A 12,445-nucleotide genomic window follows, 5' to 3' on the forward strand; every position below is an offset into this window, starting at 1 on the left:
TTGACTTACTTTCCGAAATCCCTCCAGAACCTCTTTCATTTTTTCATATCTCCTAAAAAGGTCTGCCAGGGATTTCTCCACAGAGTTCAGGTCTGCCAAAGCTTGTTCCTTCTCCACAATTAGCTGCTGGACAGTATGATGGGAGACAGATTTCTCTCTCTGTTCATCCTCTGCAAAAAAGCAAGAGTATGGAATGGGTTATGTTAAGAACACTGAATGACTATCACCTGTAGTTTTTATGATACTCTGCTGTGTAGCTTGTATTAATAGTTAAGTGTTTGTATTCGATCCAGAAAAGGCATTATACAGAGGCATAATCCTATGCTCAGTGTAATTTCTCTAGTTATAGATTTTACTTTTGATGTGAGAAACAAATGTGATCAGATCTTGACACTGATGATTTATATAAACTTTGAACTCAGTTGTTCACATTAAAGAAAGAGAGGTTGGATTCTCCCTTTTTGCACCAAAGAGGAGCTAAATAAGTTAAATTTCTGCACTATATTGATATGTGGCATGCATTATTTGTAATGCTCAATCTTAATGCCTCCTGGCATAGTGATTAATCTAATACAAACTCCTGGCTTCATTTAATTACTCTTGAGAAAATAGGCCTTCAGTTTATGTAGAACTGAGATATGATTTTGCTGTGTATTGTAGCCAGTGCAAGTCTGGAAACTTGGCACCAGATTTATATTTTCTAAGTTATCTGTATGATAAACATAGGAGTCAAGTACAATGGCATCTTTTTTGATCTTCTCATCTCTGTAACTTCAAAACCAGGAATGAAGTCAAGGAAGAGCCTGATTCTATACAAAATATTCCACCACTCTTTTCTCCAAGTGAGGACTCAAGAGATAAACTGGCACCTCTTTGCAAATATAGAAAGGAAGCTCTGATATTCTGTTTCTTAAAATGCTTCATTTTTCATACCACAAGCTACGATTCCAATGTTCCATATTTCAGAGTGCATTCTGAATAGTTACACATTGTAAAGAAAACACAACTGTGAAAGATAATTTTATACTGTTTTCTTAAGTTTGTTATGGAAGTTTAGATGAGGTAACAAGTTCTCTTGCAACTTTCCGAAGTGTTTTTTACACAAGCCATTTAGCCCTATTGTGTTTGCAAATATGGCAAAGAGTTCAATTTTTAATTTGAATTGAGGCTGTAGTTTGAAATAAACTTTTTGAAGTGCAGTTCAACTCGGAAACGTGACAACATAGAAATGGCACTCTCATACTCGGATCATCTTTCCTCCTGGGTATTCAGAGGTTTCTACTGCTTATTTTGTTAGTCCTGCTGAGCCAAAGCAGTTGAGAGAAAGTGAGCTGGTTTTCCATCTGGTCCATCAACTGAAAATGGTTTTCAAAGTTCCAATCAGTAAATTTGTGCAAACTCACTGATAGCACTGGCATTACACAAGTGCGGCTGAGGGCATAATTTGGCCTGCAGACTTGTTTTTGTTACGGGTGATGTATGAGATGCAAAACCAGAGTGGTTCTCATGGTGAGTGAGCTGGTGTGGGAATTAGAATAACATTCTTTCACTTGTAAACTATACACATCTGATAAGGAGAAACCATTGAGAAACACTGAACCCCACAATACCATGTCACTTTTCAGAGTTTCCCTTTAATAATATTTTAGAAATCATTGTTAAGAAATTCTACGTACTTGTTTCAACTGTGATCTCTAAAAGAAATGCTGTGAATATCTATAGACATGAGGGAATAAAGGGAGAACCATTTCCATTTTTCATCCCTCATTTCTTTTCCCAGTCTTCTCAGGGGTCTTCTGCTGAAGTCCCATCATAATATTAGTTTTTATTTCTGTTTTGTTTTTTTAAGGATCACGTGCCACTTAAGGGCCTGATCCTGAAACAGATCTGCAGGTACAGGCCCATTCTCCTGCACAAAATCTCACCTCCTTGTGATTCCATGCAAGAATAAGGGTCCATATGTGTGGAACTGTTGCAGGATCAATCCTTTACCATACACTTAAGTGGCAACTCAAAAAAACAAAATTTTGCCTTTTTTCAATGTCAGCAATCACACTAATCCCTACGATATTTCAGTGACTTCCTTCTCCTTCTGTCTCTAGGGCAATCTGCACTGTAAAGAATTCACCACACACCTCTTCACATTCATAAAGGAAGTTCCTTTCCCTCCACCTCCTGGAATCTTGGCAGCTGCCCTATATCAAGAAGGGTTGGACCAGCTCCCACCAAAGCTGATCACCACCATCACTCTCTTCAGCTGGCCAGTGGAGATTAGAAGAGTGACATTTAGTGTTCACTTCATCTGCCTCATGTCTTGCATGCTGTCCCTGTCATGCCTTCATGCCAACATCTGGCCAGGTCCCAAACTTAGATCCCAAAGAAGGAGAGGAATTATTTAGGTGGTACAAGGATAAAATGATAAGGAAAATGTAGACTATTAGGACAAAGCTTCCTGACTGTGAGCTCTAGGAAACTTAAGAACAGTGTCCTAAGGGAAATGTTGAAAGCCCCATTGCCTGGGGCATTTTAAAAAGGGTTGGACGAAGTGTGAATATACACTATGGAAACTAATCCAACATTTCCTGGGGTGAGACTGGAAGACCTAATAGATATTTTCTATTACTTAACTTCAGTGACTTCCCTTAGCAGTAGTACTGTGCAGCTAATAAACTGCCAGCAACATCCTAGTTAGATAATTATAAATAAATATTTATATGCAAGCTTATATAATTCCTTAATTAAAATGGCTTCTACATCACTTGAACATACTGTCCACAATTCACAAATAAGAAAATCCTCCTTTATACTTAGAAGTGATATTTTTATTGAAAGAGCCAGAGAAAAACAGACACGAGCGAAAGAAAGGTATTACCCAATATCTTTCAAACCTATTTTCAATCTCAGTTAACATTTGCATTATTTAATGGGGATGAGGCAAATACAAAGAATAAAAGCAAAAAAAAAAAAAAGGGAGCAATATGTCAAAGTTGGTGAAAAGCACTACTTACCAGGTTTGCCTGTTTATTTGTTTTGCAAGCAAACAGCAAGAAGCAAAAAAAAAATGGAAGCAAAATAGAAAATCAGGGAATTTGTTAGAAAAGCAGAAATAAATTAATGCTTAACAACCTGTAATGCAGAAAGCATAAAATTCTTTTGTTTTTATAATGAGATTTTTAAAAACATCCTTTAATTTTGAAATATATGAATATATTTTTGGAGAGAAAATTACAAATACATTTCCATTGCAACAGTGAAAAGTAAACACAAAATAGACCTTTAGGGAAAAAATTATAGATGAATATGATGCTCACGAAAGCAAAGGACTATTGCTGAAATGCATCCTTCTACAAAGGGCCAGGACAAGTTAGCACTTGTTAGTACTGCAGAGTAGTGAATTTTATAATGGAGAATTGACTTGAGCTCAACACAGTGAAAACAAGGGCAGTGCAAGCTTTCTTACACAGTTCAGCTGCACTCCATCCTGATCTGCAACACTGTTATTAGTCCACTCTATGAGCCTCTCATGAACAGAGCATGCTGTGTGTGTGTACAAACGTGCAATAGGTGCTAAGGCAAACAAACTAATTTAATGAAAAAGAAAGCAAAGACATATATGCAAAAAGGCACTAGTTAGGTATGGAGCTATGTATTGACAGCTACAGTGCTCTCACCCACACAATACAGATCATTGAATGAAACTACTTGGATGAGTTAAATAGAACAATATTTGTCCCTACATGTACAAACTAGCAAATTTAGGACCTGCTCCCGCTGAAGTCAACGGTAAAATCCCCATTAATGGATTATATAGAGAGACAAGACATTCTAGAAAAGCTCTACTAGGACCTATTGACCTAATTGAATATTCCTTCCAAGGGATTAGAGAACTAGGTTCAGTTGTAATTAAGTCGACTTCTAGTAGATGGCTTTATAAAGAGATCAGAAGGATTCAGTCATAAATAGAAACAATTCCGGTGAATGTACTCATGCTGAAGTACACTATTTTCCTTATTTTGTTTTATCATTAAGGCAGCTTTGTTTGCAACAACAATGCACAGCTGGCTTTTCATGAGTACAGGTATAGTATATTGCCAATCAGCTTTTTTTTTTTACTTGCTAGATGACCCTATTCCTTATTCAATTAAGTGAGCTCATCTTTATCCAAAATTAATAACGTAATTTAGAGCCATGTTTCTAAATAGCTGCTACAGATCCTGTTTTGACACAACTAGACACAGTTCAACAAGCATCATCAATTTGTATGAATTCAAAGTATAAGGATCTTACTGTTTGCTCTGTGATCAGAGACCAGAAATTTTAATTATTCTTCATTTGTTGGAAATAATGATAAAGAAAACAGCTACAGGTCCTTAGAATTTACTCCCAGTGACACTACAGTAACTCCCCACTTAACGTCCTCTCGCTTAAGGTTGTTTCGATCTTACATCCCTGCTCAATTACAGAACATGCTACATTTAAAGTTGTGCAACACTTCGCTATAACGTCATTGGGCTGCCTGCTTTGTCCACAGCTGGCAGTTCCCCTATCAGCTTCCCTACATCCCCTCCCCCGCCCACCAGCAGACCCTGGGGATCAGCACCTTCCCCCTCTTCCCCCAGCCTCCTGCCCATGGCAATCAGCTGGCTTGCGGTGTTCTGGAGGGAGGGGGGAGGGGCAAGGACTTGGCGCACAGGCTCCCCCTCCCTCCCGAATGCCACAAACCAGCTGACTGCTGCGCGCCGAGTCCTTGGGGAGGGAGGGGGAGCCTGCACACCGTGTCCTCACTCCTCCCCCCTCCCTCCGGAATGTGCAAGCCAGCAGGCAGGGGGGAGGAGCGAGGACACGGCATGTGGAGTAAAGGGGGATGTGGGGGGAAGAAGAGGCGGGTTAAGGGTGGGGGTTTGGGGGAAGGGGTGGAGTGGGCGGGCCGAGGGTTGAGCCCCCCGCCCCTGGTGCTTGCAGAGTAGGGGAAGCTGCCACTGCTGCTGCGCAACGTGCTTCTCCTAGCCTACAGCACCTTCAGCCTCCTTGCCTGCCTCACTGTCTCCAGTGCCAGTGGGCTGTGCCTGTGTGGGGTAAGGCGGGGGCACCTCCCAACTATAGGACTGTGCTGTATGTACAGTATGTTTGTAAACACACAACATGTGCACACTAGCCCCCCATCCCCAGCCATTCACTGTTGCTTTATGGCCCAACGGCCCTGCTCGGGAATAGGACTCTACACCAAGTGCTTGCGAGGCCACCAGCTGCCTGCATAGAAGCTGCAGGTGGTGCACAGCAGAGGCCCTGCCTTGCTGTCTTGCTACAATGATGACTGTAGTATTAAATTGCTTGTTTAAAATTGTTTAAAATGTATATAATGCCTTTTGTCTGGCAAAAAACAATTTCCCTGGAACCTAACCCCCCCATTTACATTCATACTTATGGGGAAATTGGATTCGCTTCACATCGTTTCACTTAAAGTCGCATTTTTCAGGAACATAACTACAACATTAAGTGAGGAGCTACTGTATTTCACAGACAGCAATTTCCATTCACCAAACATTACATAATATAAAATTGATACAGTGGATCAGTGAAAGTGGATCAGTGAAAGGAGCTCAGGCATCCTAGTCATGGGTGCCTTAAGAGGCTACTTATAAAATAAACAGATAGGAGCAGCTTTGACTGGGATGTACAGCTATTAAATTATATTTTATTTATAAAGTTCAAACACTGAATGTTCATCTTCAGGCAAAGGCTAAAGATTTTAACAACATAGTAAGCTGCAAACTGAAAAATTGTGTATGCAGTTTAAAGTAAGCCATCTGTAATGGACACCCATTTGCTATTACCTACAGTGTCCCTTTTCTATAAAATTCCTGTGCTGTACATTTTCTTGCATCAGTAATTAGGAGCCCTAGTCATGGACCAAGGTCACTTTGTAAAGCTCCAAGCACTAACTGAACAAAAATGATGTCACACTGAAATCACTGTGTAAGTGGAAATAAGTAGTCCCATCCAACAGGTAGAAAATAAGGTGCTCTAAATAGCTTAAAAGTAGAACGTGAAATAATAGTCACTGAAAAAGAGTATTTTGGTGGTTAACTATTCAAACTGGCTTGGGAGAAAAGGACAGCTGTAGTATCTGACCAAATGTACAGCTAGGTGAGACTGAAGAACTTTCTACGTTCCTGTTGTGGCAGTTCGTTCCTGTGTGGAGGCTGAATACAGACTTAAGTATTGGAACATAAAAAATGGAAATATATCCTCAGCAGGGCCAGCTCTAGGTTTTTTGCCGCCCCAAGCGGAAAGCTGCCAAAACAAACAAACAAAAAAAGGGGGTGGGGGTGGGGGGCGGGCACAGAATGCCACCCCTTGAAAAGTGCTGCCCCAAGCACGTGCTTGGTTTGATGGTGCCTAGAGCCGGCCCTGATCCTCAGCCTCCCTGGCCATGTGCTGCAAAACCTGAAAAAGAAGACCGATCTGGGATACTGGATGAAAATATTTGACACAGGGAAAAGCCAACTCAGTCCCGGGATAGATGAATCTTGGACATGAAACACAGGAAGCAATTTCAGATTGTATGAGAAATCAGCAAAGTCACATTTGGAAGACTCTAGTGCCTGATTCTCCACAGCACTGAGCCAGTTTTATGCTGTTGCATCTCTACCAACTTCACTGGAGACACACCAGCAGAAATCTAGTCTAAAATAGTGGAGAATTCAGTCCAATGTGTTTTCTGCTATTATAAAATGTGCATTACAAATGGCAGGGCACCAGCCAAAGGCAATCCAAATTAAATGGGGATTTAAAGCTCTTAAATTCAAAAGGGTCAGAGAAGTTAGGTCAGCATTCACTGAAGAGGAGTTTAAGACCTTATTTTGAAGTCACTTATGCAATGCTTATTTAAATTTTTCACCTGAATGGCAAGAGATGCACAATGCTGCAGTGAACGAAATCAGTGATCTGCTGGGGAGGGAATTTATCTCCCTAAGGTTCTACTATTTACGTCAAAAGAAGTTGAGATTTGTCGGTGCAAAATTAGTCAAATTATTAATCATTATTATTATTGTTTGCTTTGGGCGAAAACAAGCAAGTCTGTTATATTCACCGGTTTAAATGAAATATGTTTAACTCATGTTCTGAGCTTCTTACTCACTTACTCCTTCCACAACATCCAGCCCATAGATATATGCAGTACATGTGGGGAAGTGCCAACATTATGAAAATATTACTCTAAATTTAGCGATATTAATGGAGAAGAAATGATAAAAATAACCAAAACATTTGGTGTCATGCAGGATGATACATAAAAAATTGAAAGTGCCAGTTTCAACAGAGGGTAACGCAACGACGTTTATAAATGTCAATGATAATACACTAGTAGATGTAATGAAAACTTCTCATTATCAGTCTATTTTTAAGACAGAGGCACATACACATTACATGCCACACATATAGAGCTTTACTTGGTACTCCCCATGACCATTCTCTGCTATAAATAATGCTATATTGTAAAGAACAGTAGAAATACCCTGAGCACATTACAATACAACCACTTTCCCCTCTCTTTGATGAATTCATTAGTCTGAGCTGACCTCCCTTCTGAAGCTCACTTTCCAAAAGAAATAGATATAAGTTTATCTCTGATTGGCCTACCTTTCCTGGCCCTCGGAGACAAAGCTCCAAATGAAGCATCCTGCTGGACACAACACCAGCCACTCTCCCCCGCCTAGCAAGCTGAGAACCTTCTATAACAAGAAAGCCAGAATCTGAAGATAATACGGGTTAGGAAGTCCTTCAAAGAAAGCTTTTTAAAACAGTGTCTTTTGAGCTAGGCCTAAAATGCCAGCAGAGTTCAGGAATCTTGCAATTTCTGTTTTTGAGAAACTTTGTAAGTAATCTTTTATTTGCAAGATATTTTGTGAACAGATATTTTCCAGCTTTTCTAGGGGTAGATCCTCTCATAATTTATATTCCAAAAGCCACATTAGCTTCAGTAAGTCACTCAGGGTTTGGCCCTAGTGATCTGTGATCTGGGAGTGGAGTTAATTCACGGTTTTGCTGGGATAAATGTACCTAAAAAAGATGGCCTCTGTTGGTGTGAAGAAGCAAGTTTTGGTACTGGTAGTTAAGAAAAAAAGTTGTGTGTGTCTGGTAAGAGTAATTTAAATGACACAAATGCCTTTCTGCAAGAAATATTCTTGAATCTCAGCCAAAATAGTTGTGCATTCTGGATGTGTTTTCTATGGAATAGCTTGCTTTGGTGTAGAAGAGAAACCTTGGACAATCTTGAATGCTTCAGATTATAGTATCTGCAGAATGGAGTACTTATTTTTCAGCTTAAACTAGTAGCACATAATTCTGCCCTCAGATGTATACACAATTCCCATGAATGTCAACAGGAGTTCAACGGGCGTATCCAAGGTCAGAATTAGGCCCCCAGCCATAAACATATTTCTGTGCTCTCTTCAGAGTCTACAACACCATATTCCATAGCAGTAACACCTACCTATCATCTGAGCAATCGTCTTCTCATATTCTGAAACTATTTTCCTATAAAAGAAATGAAAAGAAAAGCTGTGTTTGCAAATGTTATAGTTGCTAATGGCTTACTTGAATAACAAGGCTATTAAATAGCTGCACTTCTATATCATGGCAAAATGCAATACAGATCCACTTCACACACTTAGAAGCCATATAATCTCTTGTCCTTTTTTGTTTGAGGCTGTCGCATTATTATTGACTCTCTGAAACAAAAATAAGCGAATAAATTCAATACAACCAAGCAGTTCAAATGTTGATTCTAATTTTTTAATTTGCCATTTGAATATAAAAGGCAGAGAGGAGAAACTGATTTTATACAAGTTTCTTTTATTCACAATAATCCTAAAGTACTTCACCAACCATGAATTATATCAAGGGGCATATTTTCATTTAGGATCTGGAGCCATGGGCAGCTTGATTCATGTCGGGGGGGGGGGAGAGGGTAACACAATTTTCTTCCTTTTTCTCTCTCTCTCTTTTGATTAGCTTGTGTTTATTTTTACTTTAGGAAAAAGATGAGAGGCTTTCATTTTAAAGATAGCTACCAAATCTTACGCACGTCAAATACAAAGTAAGGGACATTCATTCAGTTCTTAAGACTGAAAAATCACCTGAAATAGTCAATCATGCAGCCTGATTGCCCTGATTTTGTGCAATTTCTGTAAAACAATCAGCAAAATGATAATTTTATGCTTAGTCTGTATTTTAAAAAATACAGTCACATCCTGTTTTGAATTTTCTTCTTGAAAAGAGGTTAACCAAAATAAGCAGATTAAAAGTGATTTGAAAAGCTGATCCATTCCTTCCCACATCCAAATCAAGCTAATGAAATGAGACTAGCCTTAGCTGTGCTTTGAATGATGAGCCATATATGACTGTCTATCAAATCAAAATAACCATGTGCTTAGTCCAAAGTGCGTATTCAAAATATCCCTTTTACATTTTTTTGTTTGTATTCTGTAAAGTCGATTTTAATTGCTGCATTTTGAAAAAGTGTATTGCAAATAGGTCATGTTACTGGGGTGGGAGAAAGCTCAAGTCCAAAAGTTGATGATAATGGGGAAGTGATGGGATAGCCCCCAAAATACAAATGAGTTATTTATAACCTCTCCATCTAAACAAAAACAAAGTGAAACCCGAGTTAAAAGCGACTCCTGCAATTAATGTTAAGCCCACCCTTAATGAACACTGTACTTAGTCTCATTGGCCCAATGCTGCCCCTATTAGCCCCAGTCCTGTCGAGGGGTCAGAAAACCATGACCCTTACTCAGCTGGGAAGTCATGTTGACCTCAGTGAGACTCCACACTCCAGTAATGATCCAGATTTGTAGAGCTCTTTGCAGGACTGGAGCCAGGAAATGCAAGGGCATGTGCTATGCTCTTTGTGGAAAAGTAGGGCAGAGCTTTGGCATGAACTGCACAACTCTGTAGCATCCACCTGGGGATTTGTTCAGAGTTGCTGAGGCTGCTCTCAAAGCATTAATTTTGCTGTAAAAAAGGCAATTTAAATTAAAAAACAAAGTTAGCTGTAGGAATTTTCCCTAGAAAGGAAGGGCTCTATTAGCATCCACAGAAGAGTCCAATAGCTACATCATGTCTTTAACAGCTCTGTATATCCTAGGAAGTTACATGGTGTTAGAACAGGAACCTGAGGAGTTATGGCATCAAACTTGTTGTTAAACACCATGTGCTAATACAATGTGATTTCCCAGGCTAGACTAGCCCATACAAGTTAAAAATAGAAAGAAAGGAGACCATCCTGTCCATTTCTTTGCCACTGTAGTACTGTTTGCTACAGAAAATGTTCTAGTGTTTTGCCCTGTCTAGATTTAATAGTTCAAGGAGAACCTTGTGAGACTATTTCACAGCCTCAGAAGATCTAATGTCAAAAAAATGTTTTCCTAACATTCAGTCCACATTTTGCCGTACACAATTAGCTCCCCAGTTCTATTATGTTATTACCCTTGATCCATGCATACAATCCTCCTTGATAGCAGCAGGAGTTGTACAAATAGTTCAGCATTTGAAATGCCCCTTAAATTTTTGCTGTAAAATGCTCGTTTAAGCAATGTCTTTGCAAGAAAGGTTTTTAAGCACTCCCCCCTGTAAAGTCTCAGATATGGTTGTGGTAGTTTGCTCCTTAGAGGAGTGACTAAAAAAAAAAAAAAAAAAAAGGCCTGACATAGTACTCTTAGTTATAAGATAAAAATTAAAAAATACATCAAAAAAATTAAAAACCTTTAAGACCCTTTAAAACATCTGTTATCAGGTTTCTTTTCCTATTAATCATATTCTCAGGCTCAGTTTAGTGAGACAAACCAGCTCACCCTATGTCTCATTTGGTCTTGTACAACCTATTTATGCGATGACACCAATAATAAGGAAAAAACCTCATTTAGTACACATCTGGTACTAAGACCAAAATTTCAGCAAAAGGGAAAAGCAATAGTGATCCTTTGAGCAATACCTCTCAATGTATCAAAATACAGTGTCTTTCAGAAAGAAGCTACAGTTCATCACCCCCCTTTGGAATGGTAGAAATAGACCCAAAAAACAAAATCAAGCTGATCTTTCTTCTATGCACAGCTTTAAGATGACCTCAAGAGTTGGGTGAATACTGCCAAAAACTTCTTTGCCAATAGTCACTTGGATGTGTAAATGAATCTGCTTTGCCTGTACTGTTCGTGCTCTTTTTATGTTCACCTTCTGCAAACATTCATGCAATTGAATTTTACTGGCACAAATGTTATTAAATTTATCAGTGTGAATATTCCTATAAAAAGTGCAGGTGCATACATTCAGCCAGGGAACAGAAACAATACCAGGTTATCTATCTGACTAATGACAACTAAACAACATAGCCTGAGTAGGAGAAAGTTCACCCCTGTGCAGAGAACCAGCCTAAGATCAATGCACCACTCCTCTTAACTCTCACTATTCTGAGGATTTTATGCAGTTAAAGTGGTGATTTGGCCTTATGTCTATCTGAACAGTGGTAAATTTCACCAGTAGAGAATAGGATCAATCCAAAGTGTGTAGTCCAAAAAAATACTGAAAAATTTCAAATAACTAATACATTTGTGCAAATCCCAGTTTGTTTGTGGATATTCATAAGCAGAAAGATTCAATTAATCTTATCAATGACTGCCTCACCTCATCTCCATTACTTCCCTTCGGCTTTCTTCATATTTGTCTTTCCACTCGGATACTTCTCTTTCTTTGGCCACAGTCTATACAGAGGAAGAGGAAACAGGCTGTAAGAAAATTAGGTAAATCCAAGGAATTCATTAAGACAGCTAGGTAGCTAGATATTAGAACTAAATTATATTTTAATGGGATACACAACTGCTTTTAAAATTTAATATTCAATGCTGATACTAGAGCAAGGCCTGAGCTGAAGATTTCATATCTAGATTTGGATCCAAATCTATTCACCCCCAAGGAATTTTTCCATTTCAAACCATAAGGTCTGCATTCAGACGTGTGTATGTGGAACCCAACTCAAACTTCCCCAAGCTCTTTTGAGAGATGGTAAATCCTGTGTTTAAATTTATGCTCCTCCCTAATTACACGTAGATATGTTTACAGAGCTATTCTATTCCTCTATAGAGGGAGTACCCTTATATCTGGGACCAAATCTTTAAATTCGTAGTAGGTCTTGAGTAACGCCTTCAGGATCTATCCTGAAGAAAGGTTCTGTTCTCATGCATGTATGTCTGGACTGAGTAACCACGGAATCATAATATCCATAACCTACATTCCTCCTAGTCCCTCCCACTCCTGTTATATCCACACAGTTTGTGCTTTTCTAACATCAGATTGTATCATCTTTTCAGGCTGGGATCAGTCTTTCATATTTTCTGTGGAGCACCATGTAGGCACCGTAAAAATAATAAAAAGTAGAAGCCTTATAACA

The 12,445-nt window shown here is 39.0% G+C and overlaps 1 protein-coding gene across 9 annotated transcripts in view; it reads right to left on the reverse strand.

The window, feature by feature from the left end:
* TACC2 (transforming acidic coiled-coil containing protein 2) overlaps positions 1–12,445 on the reverse strand; it is a 144,501-nt gene that overhangs the window by 3,362 nt on the left and 128,694 nt on the right. For all 9 annotated transcript variants that reach the window (XM_074959219.1, XM_074959223.1, XM_074959221.1 and 6 more), the window contains 3 exons: positions 11,683–11,759; positions 8,495–8,538; positions 10–170 (listed from right to left, as the gene is read on the reverse strand). In XM_074959219.1, coding sequence (XP_074815320.1) covers positions 10–170; positions 8,495–8,538; positions 11,683–11,759 — 282 coding nt within the window. The remainder of the gene's footprint in view (positions 1–9; positions 171–8,494; positions 8,539–11,682; positions 11,760–12,445) is intronic.

Source organism: Natator depressus, chromosome 7 (assembly GCF_965152275.1).
Source record: "Natator depressus isolate rNatDep1 chromosome 7, rNatDep2.hap1, whole genome shotgun sequence".
Lineage (NCBI taxonomy): Eukaryota > Metazoa > Chordata > Testudines > Cheloniidae > Natator > Natator depressus.